Below are 13,448 nucleotides of genomic sequence, written 5' to 3' on the forward strand. Positions count from 1 at the left end.
GCGGAGACTCTTTGAGCAAGGGCTGGTTTCAAGGAGGGCTGCAAAGAAGCCACTTCTCTCCAGAAAAAACATCAGGGACCGACTGATATTCTGCAAAAGGTACAGGGAGTGGACTGCTGAGGACTGGGGCAAAGTCATTTTCTCTGATGAATCCCCTTTTCGATTGTTTGGGACATCTGGAAAACAGCTTATTCGGAGAAGAGGTGAGCTCTACCACCTGTCTTGTCTCATGCCAACTGTAAAGCATCCTGAAACCATTCATGTGTGGGGTTGCTTCTCAGCCAAGGGAATCGGCTCACTCACAGTCTTGCCTAAAAACACAGCCATGAATAAAGAATGGTACCAGAATGTCCTCCAAGAGCAACTTCTCCCAACCGTCCAAGAGCAGTTTGGTGCCCAACAATGCCTTTTCCAGCATGATGGAGCACCTTGCCATAAAGCAAAGGTGATAACTAAATGGATCATGGAACAAAACATAGAGATTTTGGGTCCATGGCCTGGAAACTCCCCAGATCTTTATCCCATTGAGAACTTGTGGTCAATCATCAAGAGACGGGTGGACAAACAAAAACCAACAAATTCTGGCAAAATGCAAGCATTGATTATGCAAGAATGGACTGCTATCAGTCAGGATTTGGTCCAAAAGTTGATTGAGAGCATGCCAGGGAGAATTACAGAGGTCTTGAAGAAGAAGGGGCAACACTGCAAATATTGACTTGCTGCTTTAACTAATTCTAACTGTCAATATAACCTATTGGTACTCATAATATGATTGCAATTATATTTCTGTATGTGATATAAACATCAGACAAACACTAATAAAAACCAGAGGCCAGCAGATCATGTGAAAATATAATTTTGGTGTCATTCTCAATACTTTTGGCCATGACTGTACACTCGCTCTCTGAATCCCTCCTCCCTCATAAATTCTATACACGTACACGACGCAGATGTTGCTGCTGCTTTATATAACACCACAATAGCTGCAGCTCTCGACTTGATCGCCCCTCTCACACATACCAAAGCTCACACAATCAACAGGCAACCCTAGCACACCAACCTTACTAAAGAACTGCGACGGGCCTCCAGGGTTGCTGAGCGGAGGTGGAAAAGATCTCATTCCATCAAGCACTTCATCGCATTCAAACAATCCCTCATAATATTTAAGTCCACACTCACTGCAGCAAAACAAACCTACTTCTCATCTCTCATATCTTCCCTGTCCCACAACCCTAAACAGCTATTCAACACTTTCATTTCTCTCCTTCGTCCCCCAGCGCCTCCTCCCTCTTCTCTCATCTCAGCCGAAGACTTAGCCTCATTCTTCAAGCAGAAGATTGACACCATCAGACCAAGATTTTGCCTAAAGTCCCCACAACCCCTCCTCATATCTTCTCGCCCTTCCTCTTCCAAACCTCACTTCTCCACCATTACAGAAGGTCAAGTCTCCTCTTTACTCTCCAAATCACACCTCATCACCTGCGAACTTGACCCAATCCCATCCCACTTCATCCCTAACCTTACCACAGTCTTCATCCCAACCCTAACCCACCTCTTCAACACTAACAACCAGTGTCTTCCCCTCCTGTTTCAAACATGCCGCAATCACACCCATCCTCAAAAAGCCCTCCCTTGACCCATCCTCTCTGACTAGCTACCGCCCCATATCACTTCTCCCCTATGCCTCAAAACTACTAGAACAACATGTCCACCTTGAGCTGTCCTCCCATCTCTCCTCATGTTCCCTCTTCGACTGCTTACAATCTGGCTTCCGACCGCATCACTTGACTGAAACTGCCCTGACCAAAGTCACCAACGACCTACTAACCGCCAAATCCAAGCGACACTACTCCATCCTCCTCCTCCTGGACCTGTCATCTGCCTTCGACAGTCTACCATTCCCTCTTACTGCAGATTCTCTCATCTCTTGGCATCACGGACTTGGCCCTATCATGGATCTCCTCATACCTAACAGACAGGACATTCAGTGTCTCCCACTCACGCACCACCTCCTCATCTTGCCCCCTATCTGTCTGTGTCCCCCAAGGTTCAGTTCTAGGACCTCTGCTCTTCTCCATCTACACCTTTTGGCCTGGGACAGCTCATAGTCTCACGGCTTTCAGTATCACCTCTATGCTGATGACACACAGATCAACCTCTCTGGACCCGATATCACCTCCTTATTAACCAAAATCCCACAATGTCTGTCTGCCATCTCATCCTTCTCTGCCAGATTTCTAAAACTTAACATGGATAAAACAGAATTCATCATCTTTCCACCCTCTCATTCATATCCCCCATCTGACCTATCCATCAACGTCAATGGCTGTTCACTCTCCCCAGTCCCACAAGCTCGTTGCTTTGGGGTAACCGTGGACTCTGATCTCTCCTTCAAGCCACATATCCAAGCCCTTTCCACTTCTTGCCGACTCCAACTCAAAATTATCTCCCAGATTCGCGCATTCCTCAGCAAAGACTCTACAAAAACACTAGTGCATGCCCTCATCATCTCCCGCCTTGACTACTGCAACCTCCTGTTCTGTGGCCTCCCTTCCAACACTTTTGCCCCCCTCCAATCTATCCTAAACTTTGCTGCTCGACTAATCCACCTGTCCCCCCGCTATTCCCCGGCCTCTCCCCTCTGTCAATCCCTTCACTGGCTCCCCATTGCCCAGAGACTCCAGCTCAAAACCCTAACCATGGCATATAAAGCCATCCACAACCTATTTCCTCCATTCATCTCGGACCTAGCCTCCCAGTACTTACCTGCACGCAACCTGCAATCCTCACAAGATCTCCTGCTCTACTCCCCTCTTATTTCCTCTTCACACAATCGTATACATGATTTATCCCACACATTCCCCCCCCCCCCCTATTCTGGAACTCTCTACCCCAACAACTCAGAGCCTTCAAAGGAAACCTGAAGACCTACCTCTTCCGACAAGCCTACAACCTTCAGTAACCACCGCTCCACCACATTACTGCATGACCTCCTCTACCCTCACCTACTGTATCCTCACCCATCTCTTGTAGATTGTGAGCCCTCACGGGCAGGGTCCTCTCTCCTCCTGTACCAGTCGCTGACTTGTTTTGTTAAGATTATGTAAATGTTTTTGCTATGTATACCCCCTTTTTCACATGTAAAGCGCCATGGAATAAATGGTGCTATAATAATAAAAAATAGTAATAATAATGGCGTAGAGGTCATAAACTGCGTGGTCTACATTTTGTGTTATGATCTGTATCTAAGTTTTTTCTATTTTTTTTGGGGGGGGGAGCCTGGTGAGGGTCTTATTTGGGAAATTAAATTTTGGCTTAAACATGTTTTTACTCATTTTAAAAAGACTGGTACAATTCTAAGGCTTTGCACGTTTTTGTTTTTTTTTGTTCTGTCAGCAGGTTTTTGCTATGCAGTCGGAGAGCAGCATGATGTAGAGACGGAGACCTTGATATCTGTGATGTCACTTTACTGGTCTGCATTGTGTCATTTTGATACAATGCTGAGCCCTGTATAACCCCGTCCACATCGGTGATTGGCAGTTTTCTGTGTACACTGTGCATAGGCAGCAAGTTAATCCGTTTTGGGAGCGGGATTGGACCATGAGGTAACGGGCCCCTAGTCCTGTAGTGATCTCCTGCTGATCAAACACCTGATTTTATTGAAACGGCAATATACAGCCCAGTAAGTGACACATGGCTGGATTCAAGGTCTCAGCCCCTACCTGCATTGTGCTGCTTTCAGATTACATACTAAAACAAACAGTTAAAGGGAATCTGTCAGCAGGATTTGTGTGTGTGTGTGTGTGTGTGTGTAATGTGGCTTACTAACATGAAGCCAACATATTTGCTGAGTTGTGTAGAAGTTTTATGTCCATTTACTGGAGTCGCTAAGCAATTAAAATTTTGCTTTTTTTTGCTAATTAGTGGAGAATGATGGGCCCCAGAGAGCTTTCGAAGTGCTAAATTGGCCTGTTCATAAAGAACAGACTACAGTAATTTTATCTTGTGTGTGTGTGTGTGTGTGTATGTATGTATGTATGTATAATATAAAATCAACCAGTATTACAAGGACCGGTCACAAACACATACGTGTGCGGTGTATATATTATATATAATCTCCCTGCACAGGTCATAGATCATGCCATTAAAACCTGTCCCATAGAAGTCAACAAGAGCGGCTGCTCTAAAGCTTATTTCTAAATGCTCTACACATAAGCTTGGGCAACAATGTACGGAATAAAAAAAAGGCATAAAATAAAAATATGTCACAAAATAATTATTGGTGAAAACGTTTTGTGCATTTATTTTCACTAATTTCTTTGCAGGTATGCTTTGTTTCAAGAGCTTTTGAATAAACTTGAAGGATGCGAAGGCGGATTGGATAAGTTCTCAAGAAGTTATCAGTCGTTTGGTATCCATACCCAGCCCGATGGTGGGATTTATTGCAAAGAGTGGGCCCCGGGTGCTGAAGCAGTTTTCCTTACTGGGGATTTCAGTAAGTATATAAAGTTGAAGCGTGAATAGGGATGAGCGAACCCAGTATTCAGGTTTGCCGTGTTCAACCAAGCTAGAGTTGAAAGTTTGGTTCGGTATCCGGACTTGACCTCGAACATGAACCTGAACCCAATAGAAGTCAATGGCGACCCTAACTTCGGTGCTGTAAAATGTACATGGTAAGGGCTAGGGGGCTGCAAAAGGAAGCTAAATGGGGGTAAGAGCAGGATAATTATCCTGTAAACAAATGTGGATAGGGAAATGACTTAAAAAAACAAAAAAACAAACAAAAAATATATATATATATATATATATATATATATATATATATATATATATATATATATATATATATATATATATATATATATATATATATATATATATATATATATATATATATATATATATATATATATTTTTCTGTTATTTTATCTTGAACCAGGAGGTGAGGGTTCAAGTGGAGATGGCGGTGCAGGAGGAGGAGGTAGCCAACACAGGCAGTGTAATAATCTGCTGGCGCTGTCTCTTTGTATATAGGCCGTGTAATATTCTGCACTTTTTTGGTGAAAACCATGAGGAGAGCCTCAAATGGGGCACTTGGCCGTGTTACGGATTGTGTAGATTGTAACATACCTGGCGGCATCCTTGCATAGTGGTCCATCTCCCACTGTGCAAGAGCGCGCACTTGATCTCCAGTCCAGGGTGTCTCTCTGGCTTCCCTCCATGCTGTCTGTTTGCTTCTGTGTCTGCTGCTTATGGGCGGCGCCCGATCACTTCCTGCTTTTTGTACCTGCTGCAGGCACACCCTTTGTGCGTCCTCAGCCTATTGCTGTCTGTCACCTGGTATTTAAACCAGCTGCCCCATTAACCCATGCCTGAGCATCTTGCCCTGTCAGTTGGCTTTTGTCTCTGACATGCCAGGTCCTGTCTATGTTACCTGTCTTGCAGTATCTGTTCCCATGTCTGTACTGTGTCCTATCTGTGTACCTTAACCTGCAGTCTGTACTCGTTCCTTGCCTGTTCGTTCTGCCTTCCTGGAGGCTGTATTTCCAGGCCAGTCTGAACACGCTCCTTGCCTGTTCGTCCTGCCTCTCTGGGGGCCGTATTCCCAGACCCGCTCCTGTATCCCGCTGCAGTGTCGGTCTCCTCCGTACACTCAGTTCCAGTCTGAACTCTCTCCTATCTTTTACCTGTTTTTTCTCTATGTCCGTTCCTTTCCTTTTTCTGCAGAGTCTGAACTCGTACCTACTCCTGCTCGTTGTCACTGTACTTCCGTTTGTGAGTTTGTGGTCCACTCGCTACTTCTCTGCAAGTACCCTGTGGGTATCTGGTTCTGCCTTTCCCTTCTAGTCTGTTCCGTGTGAACAGAGCCCTGTTCCTTCCGCGTCTGCGGTTTTCGCTTTGCTCTGCTCTGTCCACCGCGTCTGCGGTTTTCGCTTTGCTCAGCTCTGTCCGCCGCGTCTGCGGTTTTCGCCTTGCTCAGCTCTGTCCGCCGCGTCTGCGGTTTTCGTCTTGCTCAGCTCTGTCCGCCGCGTCTGCGGTTTTCGCTTTGCTCAGCTCTGTCCGCCGCGTCTGCGGTTTTCGCTTTGCTCAGCTCTGTCCGCCGCATTTGCGGTTTTCGCTTTGCTCAGCTCTGTCCGCCGCGTCTGCGGTTTTCGCTTTGCTCAGCTCTGTCCGCCGCGTCTGCGGTTTTCGCTTTGCTCAGCTCTGTCTGCCGCGTCTGCGGTTTTCGCTTTGCTCAGCTCTGTCCGCCGCGTCTGCGGTTTTCGCTTTGCTCAGCTCTGTCCACCGCGTCTGCGGTTTTCGCTTTGCTCAGCTCTGTCCACCGCGTCTGCGGTTTTCGCTTTGCTCAGCTCTGTCCACCGCGTCTGCGGTTTTCGCTTTGCTCAGCTCTGTCCACCGCGTCTGCGGTTTTCGCTTTGCTCAGCTCTGTCCACCGCGTCTGCGGTTTTCGCTTTGCTCAGCTCTGTCCACCGCGTCTGCGGTTTTCGCTTTGCTCAGCTCTGTCCACCGCGTCTGCGGTTTTCGCTTTGCTCAGCTCTGTCCACCGCGTCTGCGGTTTTCGCTTTGCTCAGCTCTGTCCACCGCGTCTGCGGTTTTCGCTTTGCTCAGCTCTGTCCACCGCGTCTGCGGTTTTCGCTTTGCTCAGCTCTGTCCACCGCGTCTGCGGTTTTCGCTTTGCTCAGCTCTGTCCACCGCGTCTGCGGTTTTCGCTTTGCTCAGCTCTGTCCACCGCGTCTGCGGTTTTCGCTTTGCTCAGCTCTGTCCACCGCGTCTGCGGTTTTCGCTTTGCTCAGCTCTGTCTACCGCGTCTGCGGTTTCGAATTTGTCTCCCAGTCTGTACTGGACCCTACCCAGCTTGTGCTCTAGTCTGCCTGTTCCTGTATTCCCCGGTGTGGGTCAACAGCCGTGTCCGGAGTCTGACCTGGAGTAGACCCTGGTTCCTCTGCTCGGTTCCTCCCTGGTGCACTGGCGTCGTATGCCGTCGTGCGACCTTGGTCGGATCGGGCAGATACTTAGTTACGCCCCTCCAGGCACTCTCCGGTTCATGGCACAGTGGAATCACTACATAAACACGCACACGCCAGTCAGTCCGGGCGTGTGCATAACATAGATGCTGCAGGGAGAGGGCATTGTCGATCTGTGCCTGCTATGCTCCCAGATGAAACGCCTTCCTCTTGTGCGAGCAGGTGATAGGACGTTCTGTGTAATTTCGTAGGCCCGAGTACCGCTGGATGATTAATGATTGGTGAGGCGAGAACAAGTCGAGGCGGTTTTAGATTGGTTCGCTGAGAGTGCCTTCAGTTCCTTCGCCCATGGGCATCTGTCTTCCACCTCACCCACTTGCAAATCAGACAAGTAGGCTGAATCCCAAGTCATGCAGCAGTCACTTCTGTTTTTTGATGACTCTGATGGCTGTGGTCCCTTGGGCCGCCCACCTGGCCCTGACCCACAATTGGAAGAGATTGAGTGCTCTGATGTAAAGCAGGTGTCAGAAATGCAATGCGCAGAGACACGAACTGGAAGTCACCACAGGTGTTCTTTAACTTTGTGAATGGCCCTAGCGGGGGTCACCGGTTATTCCCTCTAGGCCTCAAGTCTTTTTCTAACAAAGTCCATTAAATCTAGTTTGGCTTTTTCCACTTCGCCCGTCCCCCTCCCAACCTGACATCCTAAACCCCACTGCCCCCGGTACCGTGGATGATCATTTGAAGTGACGGCCCTGTTCATTGATGCAGCTCCTCTGTTTCTGCTGGCTTGACTCCTCTGACACATTTCTCTCATCTCCTCTTTGCTCGGCCGTTGGAGGCGGTCTCTCGCGCCTTGGATATTGGGGTCCGGACTTTTTTGGTTGACTGGCAATGTCGGGTACTGTGAAGTCACTCAGCACCACAAGCAGATCCCAGCTCTCCTCTGCGGCACTCGGGGGACCTCTGCGGTGAATCCGGCAATTGTTCACTGTCGTCAGCCTGTGCTGCCTCGTAGGTCTCTGCCTCCGACCTGTCAGGTTGGTTCCCTCAGCGCATCCAGCGCGCGTCTCCTTCTCTGTACAGCTTGGCGCTGAAATCACCTCTGGTTTGACGCGCTCAACCGTTATATTTAAAAATGCCTCATTGGACGTCACCTGACCGGGTCTCGCGTTCAAATCTGTTCCTCCTTCAACATGCCTAAGGCATCTTGGTTCCGTTTGATTGCGGTCAACCAGCAGATGACAATAAGGCTTTTTGACTTCTATTACACGGATACCCAACCACTTGTTCTGTTGGAGGATGAGTGCATGGGAGGCGCAGTGCAAATGGTCAGCGGACCAGCCCAACACATCTCTGATGAAACACAGGTGGCAACTGCTGCAGCTTTCTGCTGTGTAGTCCGGCAAGGAGGGCAGGGGTGAGGACTGGGTGGAAATTGTTGTTTTTTTTTTACAGCACCATTGATTCCATGGTGCTGTACATGAGGAGGGGTTACATACAAAACCCAAATAAAAATTACAATAAACAAACTAATAGTGATAGACTGGTACAGAGGGGAGAGGACCCTGCTCTTGCATCCTTACATTCTACAGGATTATGGGGAAGTAGACAGTGGGCTTGCAGCAGCTTTGGTGGTGGTGAGGTGGCAGTGGGGTCATTGCAGGCTGTAAGCTGCTCTGAAGACATGGGATTTCAAGTTCTGCTTGAAATTTCCAAATGTAGGGGATAATCAGATATGTCGGGCCACAGAATTCCACAGGATGGGGGATACTCGAGAGAAGTCTTGCATGCGATTGGATGAGGAACATACAGTATAGACCAAAAGTTTGGACACACCTTCTCATTTAAAGATTTTTCTGTATTTTCATGACTTTGAAAATTGTACATTCACACTGAAGGCATCAAAGCTACGAATTAACACATGTGGAATTATATACTTAACAAAAAAGTGTGAAACAACTGAAAATATGTCTTATATTCTAGGTTCTTCAAAGTAGCCACCTTTTGCTTTGATGACTGCTTTGCACACTCTTGGCATTCTCTTGAGCTTCAAGAGGTAGTCACCGGAAATGGTTTTCACTTTACAGGTGTGCCCTGTCAGGTTTAATAAGTGGGATTTCTTGCCTTATAAATGGGGTTGGGACCATCAGTTGTGTTGTGCAGAAGTCTGGTGGATACACAGCTGATAGTCCTACTGAATAGACTGTTAGCTGCTTTTTTCTTGCCATAATACAAATTCTAAGTACAGAAAAATGAGTGGCCATCATTACTTTAAGAAATGAAGGTCAGTCAGTGCGAAAAATTGGGCAAACTTTGAAAGTGTCCCCAAGTGCAGTTGCAAAAACCATCAAGCGCTACAAAGAAACTGGCTCACATGAGGACCGCCCCAGCAAAGGAAGACCAAGAGTCTCCTCTGCTTCTGAGGATAAGTTTATCCGAGTCACCAGCCTTAGAAATCGCAGGTTAACAGCAGCTCAGATTAGAGACCAGGTCAATGCCACACAGAGTTCTAGCAGCAGACACATCTCTACAACAACTGCTAAGAGGAGACTTTGTGCAGCAGGCCTTCATGGTAAAATAGCTGCTAGGAAACCACTGCTAAGGACTGGCAACAAGCAGAAGAGACTTGTTTGGGCTAAAGAACACGAAAGGAATGGACATTAGACCAGTGGAAATCTGTGCTTTGGTCTGACGAGTCCAAATTTGAGATCTTTGGTTCCAACCACCGTGTCTTTGTGCGACGCAGAAAAGGTGAACGGATGGACTCTCTGCATGCCTGCTTCCCACCGTGAAGCATGGAGGAGGAGATGTGATGGTGTGGGGGTGCTTTGCTGGTGTCACTGTTGGGTATTTATTCAAAATTGAAGGCATACTGAACCAGCATGGCTACCACAGCATCTTGCAGCGTTATGCTATTCAATCCGATTTGCGTTTAGTTGGACCATCATTTATTTTTCAACAGGACAATGACCCCAAACACACCTCCAGGCATTGTAAGGGCTATTTGACCAAGGAGGAGAGTGATGGGGTGCAATGCCAGATGACATGGCCTCCACAGTCATCAGACCTGAACCCAATCGAGATGGTTTGGGGTGAGCTAGACCGCAGAGTGAAGGCAAAAGGGCCAACAAAAGCTAAGCAACTCTGGGAACTCCTTCAAGATTGTTGGAAGACCATTTCCGGTGACTACCTCTTGAAGCTCATCAAGAGAATGCCACGAGTGTGCAAAGCAGTCATCAAAGCAAAAGGTGACTACTTTGAAGAACCTAGAATATAAGACATATTTTCAGTTGTTTCACACTTTTTTGTTAAGTATATAATTCCACATGTGTTAATTCATAGTTTTGATGCCTTCAGTGTGAATGTACAATTTTCAAAGTCATGAAAATACAGAAAAATCTTTAAATGAGAAGGTGTGTCCAAACTTTTGGTCTGTACTGTACGTACAATTGTGGAGGAGAGTAGGTGGTTTTTGGAGGACCAGAGATTACGTGGTGGGAGATTAGTTCAGAGATATAAGGGGGAGACAGATTATGGACTGCTTTGTAGGTCAGTTAGTAACTTGAAGTGGATACGTTGTGGAATTGGGAGACCATGAAGGGATTTGCAGATGGGAGAAGCAGAAGAGTAGTAAGGACAGAAGTGGATTAGTAGGGCAGCAGAGTTAAGGACTAGAGAGGTGTTATGATGCGATGCGGAATGGAGGTCCTAGACCTCATAAGGAGTCAATGCCATCTGCATGTCATGGAAAGTTCGGAGGAAGAGGTGGTGTTGACGCTGCACAACAAACGAGGGAGCAGGGTGCAAAAATCTGAAGCCGGCCCCTAGCCTTTTCCCTGTCCATGTTTCCTCCTCCTTCTCCGCTTCATTCACTGTCTCCTTTATCCGGTCAGAAATTGCCGGCCGTCTGTGCGTTTTTGGCGTTCTGACCCTGCTGCAGCTCGCCTTTCTGCTGTGCAGCGTCACTTCTGCCTTCTTGCTATCCGCCTCATATGCGACATACCCACAAGATGGAACTCCACCTTGCATATGCTGTAGAGTCTTGTCGAGTAGCAGCAGGCAATGCTGGAGTTTAAGCTGCAGCAGGCACGGGTGAGTCGCTCTGCGGAACACAGCTTCAAGATCAACGAGTAGGCCTCCATACGGGACTTGTGTACCATGTTGCGCTTCTTCGCGTACTTTACCAACATGGCCAGCGCTGATGACTCCATCAGCATTACTATCTCACTTCTATGCTTCCTTGAAAAAATATGTGGAGAACGATGGGTCAACGAGAGCAGAAACCCATTGTAAAGCCTTTTCAATTGCTTGATTTACCTATGTGCCAAATTTACCTGTGCATAAAGAACAGACAACAGGAATCCATCTGTTCACAGCAGGGTGGCACTCAAAGCAGCTCACAGGCATCACTGTAGTATGGCTGGAGGGATACAGATGATACACCTCCCGCCGTGGACAGCTTGTCGTTACCTCTGGGCAGCCTTGCACACATGAGCCAGTACATGCTTCTGTGCCTGCAAAATGACCACCGAGTTGCCCGGATTGTTACAAGTACTGATTACTTTGTGGCCACCCTGCTACAAGCCCATCGTGGCATCCTTACTTCCGTCAATAGAGCGTGCTAGAAAAATGCCGGAATTCAAGCACACGCCGGTAGAAGCACTGCTGACTGCGTCCTCACTTGACAGCGGGGGCTCAGTGGAACCACAAAGCAGAGGAGGATAAAGTCGCCAATGCAGCTGGGGCACTGGCACCACCTTGGAAGGGAGGCTTACCATGGCACAAATGTGGAAAACCTTACTCCGCACGTTGCAACAACACCATCTGATAATGTCTGTATTAGCAGAAGGCATCGGTTGTTATGCTTGTGTAGCAACTCACTCGAAATTAAAGATATAGGTGGACAATTGAAAACCCCTGTTAAGCTAGACAGACTACAACCAGAAAACCGAACCCAAACACCCAGAGAAAAGGTGTTTCCTGTAACTCGGCAGAAAGATAAGCCAACCACAAAACACAAGCTCAAGGAATCAAATCCATGAGCATGACCGTTTCAACAACATGGTGGAAGAGTTCGCGTCCGTACGTCTCCACATACTGATTTATGGGTCAAGCCCATTTAACTTTTGGGTCTCCAAATTGAACACATGGCCTGAGCTTACCCTTTATGTCTTGGAGGTGCTGGCCTTTCCTGCGGCAAGTGTACCAAGCGTGGTCAAGCTCACATTCATTAAAATGGACCAGGCGTGGAGGCTACAGGACCTGTCCGTACCTTTTGGCTGAATATAGAAGTATACCAGCCGCACCCAGCCATTGTTAGACTCCACCGCAGTTTGTTTTTTCTATTTTCCATTCACAATGTTTTTGGGCCTACTTAAATTAAAAAAAAGAAAACAAAGGAAGGGTGTTTTGCAGAGTACCCCCACAGAGCCTTTTTTCAGAGTTTTCCCACAGTTATGTGTTGAGTACACATGCAAGTTTTTTAGTAAAGACACAGTTGCAGAGTAGAAAAATTAGTGTTTATGCACAGTACTCCCACAGACACGGGTGCTGAGTATAACTTATTTTCAGTCCCACAATTCGTACAGACTCGTCGGCAGAATACAATTATTTTTTTTAGCCACACTACTCGTACAGACCGGCTACAGTGTGTACACAGGCTTTTTGGCACAGCACACACAGAGGCTTAAAGGCATTTTATTTATTTATTTTTTTTTTCGGCACCATCACGACTCGTACAGGTACAGCGGTAGAGTTGAATTAATTTTTAGACGCACTACTCGCAAAAAGACGGCTGCATAGTAAAATGATTTTTTAGATACACTACTCGTATAGACTCAGCAGTAGAATAAAATTATTTTTTTGGCCCACAAATGGGAAAGAGACGGCTGCAGAATAGAATTATTTTTTAGGCGCACTAGTCATACAGACACATCTGCAGAGTACACGGAGGCTTTTTGGAACAGTACTCCCACAGGCAGGGGTGCAGAGTATACACAGCAATTTTTTTGCCACACTACTCCCACTGAGAAACGTGCAGAGAACGCAAAGACGCTTTTTCTTTGCAGATTGTCCAGTCTAATTCTGTCCCTCACTCCCGCTGCGTCCTGTCCCTATGCTAATCAGAGCAGAATTGCTGCGGCTCTTGGGATCTGGCGTTTATACAGGCCTACGCATAGCTGTGATGGCTCAGGAAGTGCCCACAGCCTAAAAGCTTGTTGATTGGCTGTGCTGCAGCATTTCAATAAACTTTATTAAGCACCCGAACAGTAAACCTTTTACAGTTCGGGTTCGCTCATCCCCCAAACGTGAAATTTCATGGCTAGATTCTTTCTCAGCTTTTCAATATATATTAGTCCTTAAATAAAAAAAAATAAAAATCTTCCAGGTGTATTTCTCTTTCAACCTGTAGCTGCCTATGTTGCTATTTTTTTTAGACCGTTTTAGTTGTAATGTGCTGGTTCCTAAGTTCAGAAATCG

At 47.0% G+C, this 13,448-nt stretch overlaps 1 protein-coding gene across 1 annotated transcript in view; it reads left to right on the forward strand.

Moving 5' to 3' along the window:
* GBE1 (1,4-alpha-glucan branching enzyme 1) overlaps positions 1–13,448 on the forward strand; it is a 212,320-nt gene that overhangs the window by 50,863 nt on the left and 148,009 nt on the right. The window contains exon 3 of the mRNA XM_073668212.1: positions 4,326–4,495. Coding sequence (XP_073524313.1) covers positions 4,326–4,495 — 170 coding nt within the window. The remainder of the gene's footprint in view (positions 1–4,325; positions 4,496–13,448) is intronic.

Source organism: Phyllobates terribilis, unplaced genomic scaffold, assembly GCF_046119375.1.
Source record: "Phyllobates terribilis strain yellow unplaced genomic scaffold, ASM4611937v1 Scaffold_2__4_contigs__length_985480577, whole genome shotgun sequence".
Classification (NCBI taxonomy): Eukaryota; Metazoa; Chordata; class Amphibia; order Anura; family Dendrobatidae; genus Phyllobates; species Phyllobates terribilis.